Source organism: Macadamia integrifolia, unplaced genomic scaffold (genome assembly GCF_013358625.1).
Source record: "Macadamia integrifolia cultivar HAES 741 unplaced genomic scaffold, SCU_Mint_v3 scaffold3010, whole genome shotgun sequence".
Classification (NCBI taxonomy): domain Eukaryota; kingdom Viridiplantae; phylum Streptophyta; class Magnoliopsida; order Proteales; family Proteaceae; genus Macadamia; species Macadamia integrifolia.
Genome location: NW_024869131.1, coordinates 22502 through 34980, shown reverse-complemented (window position 1 = coordinate 34980; position 12479 = coordinate 22502). Strand labels below are relative to the sequence as shown.

The 12479-nt window shown below is 44.3% G+C and overlaps 1 protein-coding gene across 1 annotated transcript in view; it reads left to right on the top strand.

Annotated features, from left to right (window-relative positions):
• The first annotated feature begins 175 nt into the window (after window positions 1–175).
• Window positions 176–12479, top strand: part of LOC122067618 — a 16290-nt gene continuing 3986 nt past the window's right edge. The window contains exons 1-4 of the mRNA XM_042631460.1: window positions 176–411; window positions 536–1298; window positions 4634–5242; window positions 9486–9513. Coding sequence (XP_042487394.1) covers window positions 176–411; window positions 536–1298; window positions 4634–5242; window positions 9486–9513 — 1636 coding nt within the window. The remainder of the gene's footprint in view (window positions 412–535; window positions 1299–4633; window positions 5243–9485; window positions 9514–12479) is intronic.

Sequence of the window (12479 nt, the reverse complement as noted above, 5' to 3'; positions counted from 1 at the left end):
TCAGTTAAAATGGCTTCACCATGGCAACCGCAACACTAAGTGTTTTCACTTGTCTACTAAGCTAAGACGAGGGAAGAATCATATTAAAGAGATTCAAGATGGGGTTGGTGGTGTTTTAGCATTTCCTGCAAGCATTGGTCAGTTCATCTGTGAACATTTCGAGAGCTTCCACAAAATGGATATGATGGTTAATTCGAATGATATTTTGAGCTGCATCCCTGAGATCATCACTATGGATGATAATCTGGCTTTAATGGCTGTCCCATCTATTGACGAAATCAAAGTGGCTGTCTTTGATTTAGATCCTCTTAGTGCCCTTGGTCCAGATGGTTTTCCTGGGATTTTCTACCGCTATTGCTGGGGCATTGTGGGTCCTGAGGTGTGCTTGGCTGTGCAGAATTTCTTCTCAGAGTGAGTTATCACAAGGGTGGTAAACTCACTTCTTAACATTGATTCCTAAAGTAGCTAATGCTTCTAATGTGAGTCATTTTCGCCCTATCTGTCTTGGTAATTTCTTTTTTAAGATTATTCCCAGGATCGTTGCCATGCGGATCTCTATCCTTCTTCCTAGATTGATTTCTGAGGAGCAAGGCGCTTTTCAAAGGGGCAAAATAATCTCTTCCAATATTTGCATGGCCTCTGAACTTGCAAATTTGATGCACTCTAAATCCTTTGGTAGAGGATTGGCTTTAAAGCTTGATATCAAGAAGGCATTTGATAATCTTGATTGGGTATCTTTGTTTGATGTGATGCACAAATTTGGGTTCTCCCAGCTCTTTATTGACCATTTGCACCAAATTTTTCTATCTTCAAAATTATCTGTTCTTATAAATGGTGGCCCTGTGGGATTCTTTGGGTTGGGACATGGCCTTCATCAAGGGGACCCACTTTCTCCCATCCTTTTTATCATTGCTGAAGAGGTCTTTTGTCGCGGTATCTCGCTTCTTAAGATGGAGAATAAATTCTACTCCCTTCCTGGTCCAAGAAATGTCTTTTCCCCATCTCACTTGCTTTATGCCGATGACATTTTTGTCTTTATTATTGTAGAGCTGACATTTAATGAAGTTTTTGGACAAGTACCAAAGGTACTGCGTTCAGGTTATCAGTATGGAAAAAAGCAGGGTGAAAAGAGATTTTCTCTTGAAAAAATCTCCACTCATAGGAAAAGGCGTCTCAAAGAGGTTATTAATATTCCAGAATGCAAGCTCCCCACTCGCTACTTGGGAGTGGAAATTTTCAGAAGCAAGTTGAAAAGAGATTTTCTCTTACCTTTAGTGGATAAATTCAAGTCAAGGCTGGTAGGGTGGAAAGGCAGAATGTTGTTAATGGCAGGCCATGTTGAATTAGTCAAGTCTGTAATGGGCAGTATTCCAATACACCACTTTGCCATATACTATTGGCCCTCTTCTGTCATTGTTTCCATGGAGCGATGGATCAAAAATTTTATCTGGAGTGGGGACTCAGATTCGCAGAGAGTTATAACTGTGAAATAGAATGATGTAGGCAAGCCGAAATCGGAAGGAGGATTGGGCGTTCAAAGGTTGAGAGATATTAATATGTCCATGCTTGCCAAATTGGCACGGTTTATTAAATCTGATAATTCTCTTGTAGCTAAATTTTTTAGAGGGCACTTCCTAATGCTAGATGGTACCCTAAAAAATTCATACATCTGCTCTTCTATTTGGCCTAGTATAAAAAAGGTTTGGGATTATGTTTGTTCAAAAGAGAGATGGGTGGTTGGGAATGGCAACTCAATCATTTTTGGTTGACCGTTGGCTCTCAGATTCTTCTATCATCGATGTTCTGTCAATTCTTCTAATCAGACAATGGTAATGGTGGTTAAAGTGGCGGACTTTATTCATGATGGGGAGTGGGATCTTCCAATGGTTCACTCTCCTTCTCTAAGTCATCTCATTTCTTAGATCAGAGATTTCCCTTTGCCAGCAATAGCTCAATCTGATCAGTGTGTTTGGTCCTTGTCCCAATTGGGATCCTTCACTGTTAGATCGGCTTGGGAAGGCATTCGTTCTAAAGGCCCTTGCGTATCCTGGTTTAACCAGATCTGGGGAAAGGGTATCTCCCCTCGCGCCTCTACCTTTGGTTGGAGGATTGTCCATGGTAGGCTTCCCACTGATGAGCAAGTCATGGCTCAATCGGTGTCTATGGCGTCTTGCTGCTCTCTATGTCATGCTGACTCAAAATCTCTTTCCCATATTCTTCTTCACTGTCGATTTACTCTTTTGGTATGGATGGAACTCCTTAGGGTCTTTGACTGTTGCTGGGTTGGCTTCCCCTCCATTCAAGAGCTCTTCTCAGGGTGGAAATGGAAAACTATTTCTTCTCCATTAAAATCGATCTGGAATGCATCACTGATATATGTTTGTTACCAGGTATGGTTGGAAAGAAATCAAAAAAGATTTGATAATTCTAGTCAAGTGCCGAGTTTGGAAATTAAGGTGGTAATCAATGACCTGCAAGATCTCTCCCACATAAACCCGGTTTCGGTCAATTCTATGAAGGATCTCCTCCTCGCTCTAAAGGAATTGAAGAACTTTCTTGGTCTAGCCCTCCCATGGGGTGCTTCAAGATTAATATTGATGGTTGCTCCTTAGGGAATCCGAGTTTCTCTGGTGCAAGAGGCATAATTCGATCTCATTGTGGAACCCCCTTGATTTGCTTCTCATCTTTCGAAGGAATTGCTACAAATTTTTGGGCTGAATTTGCTGGAATTTTTGAAGCTCTTAAATTATCAAGAAAAATGAATCTATCAAGGATTGCAGTGGAATGTGATTCTCAAGCTGTAGTTTGATGCATTGTTAAAAGATCATCTAAAGTGTGGAATTCTCCCCCAAGGTTCTTTCTCTATGACATAGATTGGGATGCTACCAAAAAATTCAATGGTCCATTCATCATTGCTTCAGAGAAGCTAATACAGTTGCTGACGGCCTTGCTAAGCACGCTACATCTACAAGATCATCTAAAGTGTGGAATTCTCCCCCAAGGTTCTTTCTCTATGACATAGATTGGGATGCTACCAGAAAACCAAGATTTTGGTTCTCATAATTTTTTGGGTCCTTTTGGACTCTGTCTTCGCCCATTTTCTGCCGATGGCAATGCCGAAGGTGGAAAAGGGTGCTGAGTTTTTTTTCTTTTCTTTTTCGCTGCTCTGTATGGCTTAGGCCTCTTATTCCATTCTTTTATTTTCTTAATATATTCATTTCTGACCTAAAGCTAAAAAAGAGAAGGGGCAGATCCCTTGAAATTTTAGATAGCTATGGCTTTTCTTTGAAAATTATTTTCAGAGGATCAAATGGAGTATTCGTCATGTCTACTGGGAGGTCAACACTGTGGCAGATGGATTAGCGAAGCACGCAGCAATATCGAAATCTTCTATTGAGTGGATAGCGCCTACTCTTTTTGTAGTTTCTGATATTGAATGGGACGCTATAGGAAAACCAAGATTCCGATTTGAATAATTTCCCATTGTGTTGGTTTTCTTTCGGGTCTCAATTCCTCCCTGTCGATGGCCATGCCGAAGGTGGAGTAGGGATTGAGATTTTTATTTTTCCCAACTGGGTTGTTTGTATTCTTTCATTCAACCTCAATATACTTTGCTGATCTTAAGCAAAAAAAAAAGTGAAAATTGAATAGTTTTCATTCAACCTCAATATGGCATGATTCATATGGTTGTGGGGTTAGTATTGACCCGCAATACTAATCACACATTGTTAGACCCTCCCCCTCGCGCCCCCCCACCCCACACCCTCCCAAAAAAAAAAAAAAAAGATAATAGACAATGCACTGAGGAGCGAGGACCCTAAATAAATTGCTCCTTTCTGAGACGCCCTTCTTTTTATTTATAAATTATTTATCCTTCCCTCACCCTTATAGAATGCTAAACAATTTATAATGCCTCGTCGTGTCTCTCTGTTTTTCATACTAAAACATGAGTCATGTGTACAGATAGGCGGTCATTAGTTATATAATAGATTAGTATCAGGTAGGTCCTTGTCGACTCAGGCAACTCATCACAGGATGAAAACATACTGCAGTAGGCAGTAGCCATGAATTGGAAGCCAGGAATATTACTTAGTTGTCATAATCATATACTTCTATTTATATTCTGAGGGATTGAAATAGTTTAGCTGACTCCTTTGTTAGGAGAGATTGGTCATTGATGTGTAGGACTGTTTGGCCTATTTGATGATCCATGTCTTTTGGAGGCTTGTAATTCAGATTCCAGATGTATAACACTTTTTTTTCACTAGTAGAGTTTTGTTTATCAAAAAAGAAAGAAAAGACAAAGAAAAAAATCAACCATGAGCATATGGCGCGCGCCATGCCACCTCATTATGCCCCTCCCATCCCATTCCATCCCATCCTTGCTCTTCCATTAGTTTGAGTCGTTGGCTCTAGGAAAACTGATATTATACTGGGAAAGGTGTCTGTCTCTTTCTCCTCCTTCCCTTGAAAAAGTTCCCTATACCCCTCCCATCCCATTCCATCCCATCCCTGCTCTTCCATGCTCAAGCTTTGAGTCGTTGGTTCTAGGAAAACTGATAGAATACTTAACCAAGATTTGAAATAAGCCTACCCTTTTCCACTTTTAACTCCTATACATTTATGACAACAGTTTCATCTCTCGAAAGAACCTAGAAGTGAGTTAGAGCTGGGAATTCTTGAAGTAGTGAGGAAATCAATGGATCTCATTGAGAAAGAGAGTGCAGAGGAGTTGTTCCATGCTCAAGCTCATATATGGAACCAAATGTTGGCCTTCATAAACTCTCTGTCACTTAAATGTGCAGTTGAGCTAGGCATACCGAACATTGTCTACAACCATCAGCAACCCATCACCCTCCCTGAACTAGTCAAGAAGCTTGCCATCCTAAAGACCAAGACTGCTTGTCTGTTGCGCCACATGCGCTTATTGGTGCACTTTGGCTTCTTCTATCAGCAAGAAGAAGGATATGTGCTCACACCCTCTTCTAGGCTCCGCCTTAAGGATACTGGCAAGAGTGTATCACCCTTCTTGCAAGCAATACTTGATCCGATCTTGATAACACCTTGGCATTTCCTTAGTGCATGGTTCCAGGGAAATGGTCTCAATCCATTCAAGACTGTGGATGGGAAGACCCTCTGGGGCTATGTAGGGGAAGACAGTGAGCTCAACAAATTCTTCAACAAAGCAATGGCAAGTGACGCTCGATTGGTGATAAGTGTGGTTGCTAATTTGGAAGGGAAGGTAATTGATTGATGTAGAGGGTGGCATTGGAACTGTGGCTAAGACTATTGCAGAAACCTTTCCAAGCTTGAAATGTACAGTGTCAGACCTACCTCACGTGGTTGCTAATTTGGAAGGGAATGAGAACCTAACATATATTGCAGGTGACATGTTTGAGTCCATTCCTCCTTCAGATGCAGTTTTGCTCAAGGCAAGTGAATTACTTTTGCTTTTATTTATTTATTTATTTATTTTTGTTTTTCTTTTTAAAATTTTATGTTGGTAGAGTTTTTTTCCCATCACTATGCCAAGTATATGCTTCACTATTTGGAACGGGGTGTGACAAACGGTGGTATCAGAGCGTGAACGGGGTGTGACAAACGGTGGTATCAGAGCGTGATGCTCTGCTCCACTCACAGCATACCATTAGAATCCCGTAGACTCTATAATAGGAAAATGGGATTGGGTAAAGATAAAAGCTTAAAGATTAAAATTCAAAGAAAGGAAGTATAAAAATGGGGTTATATTAAAAGTTGCATTCATGGCATGCGTGAGTGTAGATAAATGGTAATTAGATTGGAACTATAACCTATAAAGTACTATTTTGACGAAATTTCGGCAGCATAACGGCGCAAAAACGGGATTTCAAAAAAAAAATTTTACACAAACACCTGATAAACAACAGATAATAATATAACAAAGAGCATAGATAGAAAAATCACATCACCACAAAACCACACAGGTACTCCACATATGAAATCACCACAAAATCCACTATTCAAAGATATATTATTCCATAAATGAAACCAGTTACAATACAGATACAAAAATGAGAACAAATAAATAAATATACAATGTCTACAAAAAGGAGAAAACGGGTAAACAGCTAGTGTGGGCGAGCCAAGCCCTCACTGGTCGTCGTCATCGTCGTCGATGATCACCACGTTCATCGGAGGCCTGGAGTTGCCTGGAGTTGACGTCGAAGCGGTGATCGTAATAATCGAACCTCGCGTTCACTAGCCATACCTCCCTCCGAAGCCTGCCATAGTCTGCTGAGATAGCGTTGGCCCTGGTGTCCAAGTCCTGACCCAGCCTAAGGAAGGAATCCTCCAAGGTGGTCTGCCTGGAGGCAATCTCATCCAGCCGCCTCAGTATCTGAACCTGGCCATCCTGCAAGGCCCGCATGGAGGACGTCATGCCCTCAAAGTCATAGGCACCACTCCCAGGTGGTGGGGCTGTAGCTCTAGAAGAACTAGGGCCATGACCTCTCGACTCCTGAGGCGCCTCCTCAGGGATGCTGCCACCCATCAGATCCTCCTCCTCGTCCTGAGGAACGTAGTCCTCATCCTCCTCACTAGACTCCTCCTCCATGAGGACATCCTCCATAGGGGCAGTCCTCCTACCCCTACCTCTCTGAACTCCTGATCTAGGAGGTGAATCCATGAGGGTCTGAAGACCCATCTTCAGGAGGTTTCTCCGGTCAAACCTATCAGCCGGAGTCTTCCCCTCCTCACCGCTCAGATCCACCCCGAAGAACTCGAAGATCCTAGTGAGGATCCTGCCGTAAGGAAATCCTCCATCCTCTGGGTGGGAAGTATGGTGCTCCATCGTTCTGAGGATAATATAGGGAAGGCACAAGTGCTCGCCGCCTCCCTCTGCGGCCGTGAAGATGCAAAAGGCAATGAAAGCCGCCATGAAACCCACCTGGTTCCGATGACCTCCTCTGGGGAGCAGGTTGAACTGGATCAACCGGGCGAATAGACGAACCTCAGGGTAGAAGGATGTCTCGGACTCCGGGCGACTGCTGCTGCCGCAGATGGTCTCGTAGATGAGGTCCGGTGTCTCCAGGCTCATGAACGGTCCCTGAGGCCTACCCCTGGGGGGACTGTAGTATCGGTGTCCCGCCGCCGATATACCCAAGATACTGGCCAAGGTGCCTACCGTCAGCTGGATATCCACTCCCTTCACCAAGCTGCTGATGGTGAACTCCCCGTACGGATATGACACCTCTAGGTTACAATAGAACCGACGGACGAGCTGCTCGTAGCATGGCCGGTCCACATGAAGAATAGAGTCCCAGCCCAATGCTGAGAACCTCTCCTGAAGCCTAGCCTTATGGAAGTCCTCGACTACCACGGTCTTCTCCATCAACACTGACCCCTTCAGGAAGTTGGGCCAGTTGGCTGCGGCCTCTGCACTGAGAAAGTGCTCCTCATCATAGTCTGAAGGGTCAGACTGGGCAGGTGCAGATCTCCTTATGCGAGGAGCTGAAGAGCTGGTCTCCGCACTTTTCCGCTTTAGAAGCGGTGGTCTTGCGTCTAACGCCAGAGGAAGATGGTCCCTTGCCGGTGCGTGACGACATCCTGGCAATAAGAAAGAAAGTAAGATTAGTACAGAAGGAAAATGACAGCAACATTAAAAAGGGGAAATCTAAAACCCAATTTATGCAAAACGGGAACGGCAACAATCTAGGAACGATAGGAAACCTATAACATGAAGCACGGTAGTTGACAACGCATAGAAACATGCCAAAACAGTAGGATGACAGCAACAGCAAGCATTTATGGCTGCTATCCAGCAACAGTTGGATTTTTCTCAACCGGGTCAACCTCCCCAGGTACTCACTCCGCAGGACCCACCTGTAGGGTCGGGAACGGGACCACAAGTGGTGGGTACACCTCCAATCCCACCATTCGGTATTCCTCAGCATGGGATGCCTCCTCCATACTCCTACTATCCTGTCTATGCTCCTAACTTCCCGGCGACGAGTAATACGTCAAGGGTAGTGGAGTCATTCAAGAGGAACTTACCACCGGTATTCTCTAAGGTGGGGAGTGACCCTCTTGGAACCGGATCAATGGATCCAAGAATTAGAGAAGATATTTGAGGTGCTTGAGTGCACGGATGCCCAGAAACTTATTTGTGCTGGGTTGCAACTCAAGAAAGAGGCAAACTCTTGGTGGCAAGCCTCCAAACCTATATTGATGGCTGCTCATCCAGAACCTACTTGGGAGCAGTTTAAGGAGTTGTTCTTGGATAACCATTATCCGCGCAGTTTCAGAGATCGAAAGGAGACTGAGTTCATGGCCTTAACTCAAAGAGGTAAGACTGTCCTTGAATACCAACAGCAGTTCGAGAGTTTGTTCCATTTTGCCCCAAGGCATATGCGAACAGCTGAAGGGAAGGCAGCAAGGTTCCTAAAAGGCCTAAAAGCATCTATTGGGTCTGTGCTTGAAGTCTTGGATTTGACCGAATATGGCCAGATTGTACAGAAGGCCAAAACAATGGAAGATAAGCAAAAGGGTGAACAGTCCCTCACTCCTGGACTGTGGAAGAGAACAAATCCATTCCCAGATGCGGGAAATTCATCCAAAGCATACCGTGGATCATACAGTTCTGGGCCTATGTATAAGCAGCCCTATAGGCCATCTGGCTACCCTCCTAGGCCAGTTGGTGGTTCGGGTTCTACCTCTTTTCGCCCGAACACTAGTGTGGCACCTACAGCTCCAAGGCCACCTCGACCTCCATCTGCAGCGGGTCAAGTGCAGAGGGGCCCCACTCCAGTTCCGACGTCTCAGATTCGTTGCTTCAACTGCCATTCCTATGGGCATTATGCGAAAGACTGTCGGGCCCGACCAGCCTTGCCCTCCAGTCAGCCCTCTGCGTACCGACCTCCCTTACCTCGAGGCAATCAACCGCAGGGAAGGATGTATGCCCTATCAGCCGAGGAAGCTGAGGCTAGTACAGAAGTTGTAGCAGGTACATTTTAAATTAAGAAGTTCATTATGATTAATATTGATGACCTGCTGAAATTATATACATTGTTATACTAGGTATCCTACCCATATCGGGCATACCAGCCTATGTTTTATTTGATTCAGGAGCTACTCATTCATTCGCATCTAAGAGATTTGTAGGGAAACTTGGGATGTCACCCAGGATCCTAGACCATGGAATGATTGTTAGTATGCCTACTGGTAAAATTGCACAGTTGAAGGAAGTGTATGGGCCGTGCCCAGTGGAGATTAGTGGGAAGAACTTTGATGCACAACTCATTAAATTCAATATGCAGAATTTTGATGTTATATTGGGTATGGATTGGTTGTCGGCTCATCGAGCTAATGTGATCTGTGCGGAAAGGCTGATTAAGGTGACAGATGACGAAGGGAAAGAGTGGGTATACCGAGCAGATACAATGAAAAGGGTGAGGAAGGTCCTTGTCTCCGCTCTTCAAGCGGTAAAGTTGCTAGAAAGTGGATGTCAGGGTTACATAGCCTCGGTACTCGATGTTGATGCAAGAGTTACACCTCTAGAAGAAGTAAAGGTGGTTAAAGAGTTTCCCGATGTTTTCCCAGATGATCTGATGCATTTACCACCTGATAGAGAGTTGGAGTTTGCCATAGACTTGACTCCTGGAGCAGCTCCAGTATCTAAGGCTCCATATAGGATGGCACCAGCTGAATTGAAGGAGTTGCAGATGCAGTTGCAGGAATTATTAGAAAAAGGGGTTTATTCGCCCAAGTGTTTCACCTTGGGGTGCCCCGGTGTTGTTTGTCAAGAAGAAGGATGGTAGTTTGCGTATGTGCATAGATTACCGGGAGTTGAATAAGCTAACCATTAAGAACCGGTATCCATTGCCACGCATTGATGATTTATTTGATCAGTTGCAAGGAGCCAGGGTATTTTCGAAGATAGACCTTCGGTCCGGCTATTATCAGCTCAAGATAAAGAGTAGTGATATACCCAAAACAGCATTTAGGACTCGATACGGCCATTATGAGTTCCTAGTGTTGTCCTTCGGGTTAACCAATGCACCGGCAGCATTTCATGGATCTAATGAATCGAGTATTTCAGGATGTGCTCGATAAATGGGTAATTGTTTTTATTGACGATATCTTGATCTACTCCAAGACCGAAGAGGAGCACACTCAACACTTGAGAATGGTGTTACAGAGGTTGAGAGATCAACAGTTGTTTGCCAAGTACAGCAAGTGTGAATTCTGGCTTGAACAAGTTGGATTCCTGGGGCACGTAGTGTCTAAAGCTGGAATCGAAGTAGATCCTGCTAAGGTGAAAGCAGTAGTGGAATGGGAAAGCCCCAAGAATGTTACTGAAATAGAAGCTTCTTGGGTTTGGCTGGATACTACCGGCGTTTCATCGAGAATTTTGCTCGGATCTCAGCACCAATGACCAAGTTGACTAAAAAGGGTGTGAAATTCGACTGGGCAGAGGAATGTGAGAAGAGCTTCCAGGAATTGAAAGAAAGGTTGGTGACTGCCCCTGTGCTGACTATTCCTGAAGGCACAGGTGGAATGACAGTCTATACCGATGCTTCCAAAGTTGGTTTGGGTTGTGTTCTCATGCAACGCGGTAAGGTAATAGCGTATGCATCCCGACAACTAAAGGAGTATGAGAAGAACTACCCCACTCATGACTTGGAACTAGCCGCAGTCATTTTTTCCCTTAAGATCTGGCGACATTATTTGTATGGGGAGAAGTGTGAGATATACAGTGATCACAAAAGCCTGAAATACTTCTTCACCCAGAAAGATTTGAATATGAGACAGAGAAGATGGCTTGAACTCATGAAGGATTATGACTACGATATTTAGTATCATCCCGGCAAGGCTAATGTAGTGGCTGATGCATTGAGTCGGAAGACACAGACTGTGTCACTCTCATACCTAGCAGTCAGCTCACCACTTGTGCAAGAGGCGATGCTAATGGATGAAACCCTCTTGTATGAAGGGGCAACCTTAGAGCTTGAACCTCAACCAGAAAACCTTAAATGGTTGACGGTATCCTTGTCGGCTCTACAGGTGCATCCGGACAATTAGGCAAGAGGTGATAATGAAGCAACCTTTGGATCCTGAATTGCAGTGGATTAGAGTTAAGGTTCAAGACCAAACAATGAACGACCCAGATTTTACTTTAGCCAGTGATGGGGCATTGATGTTTCAAGACCGATTGTGTGTACCCGATGATTTGGATATACAAGATAAGATAGTGAGAGAAGCACATAGCTCCGAGTACTCACTCCACCCAGGAAGTACCAAAATGTACAAAGACCTCAAACAAAGTTACTGGTGGCCAAACATGAAAGTCACCATAGCTTTGTATGTGGCGACTTGTCTTACCTGCCAGAAGGTGAAAGCTGAGAGACATCGACCTTATGGTACCCTTCAGCCACTCCCAGTACCAGAATGGAGTGGGAAAGGATTACAATGGACTTCGTCACCGGACTACCAAGTACACCTAAGGGAATGGATGCGATATGGGTGATTGTGGATCGGCTTACCAAGACTGCTCATTTCATTCCTATCAAGACCAAGTTCTCCATGACCAAACTAGCACAACTTTACATGGACAACATAGTGCGCTTACATGGAGTGCCAGTGAGCATTGTTTCAGATAGGGACCCAAGGTTCACTTCCAGATTTTGGAAAAGCTTACAGCGTGCCTTGGGATCGCAACTGAATTTGAGTACAGCTTTTCACCCACAGACGGATGGTCAGTCGGAGCAAACCATACAGATATTAGAAGACATGCTCAGGGCATGTGCAATGGGATGAGTGGCAGTTGGGAAGAATATATACCTCTTATGGAGTTTGCATATAACAACAGTTACCAAGCCACAATTGGGATGGCTCCATATGAGGCGTTATATGACAGAAAGTGCAGAACTCCTTTGTATTAGGATGAGGTAGGTGAACGTCGAATGTTAGGACCTGAGATGATACAGATGACTTGTGACAAAGTCGACGTTATTAGAGAACGGATTAAAGCAGCTCAGTCCCGTCAAAAGAGCTATGCGGACACCCGCAGGAAGGAGATTGAATTTCAGCCAGGAGAAAAGGTATTTCTCAAGATCTCTCCTACTAAAGGTTTGCAAAGGTTTCACAGAAAGGGGAAGTTGAGCCCAAGATACATGGGACCATTTGAGATCTTATCCCGGGTTGGCTCAGTAGCCTACATGCTTGCTCTGCCACCTTCGCTTGGGGATGTTCACAATGTATTCCATGTATCCATGCTGAAGAAGTACGTGCATGATCCATCTCATGTACTACCCGTGGAACCAGAGTACCTAGAAGCTGATATGACCTACACAGAGCAGCCAGCTGAAATTTTGGACCGGAAGGTGAAAACCCTTCGCAACCGCTCCATTTCCTATGTAAAGGTGCGATGGGCTGATCATTCACTTGAAGAAGCATCTTGGGAGGTAGAAGAAGAAATTCGAGCCAAGTACCCTCATCTTTTT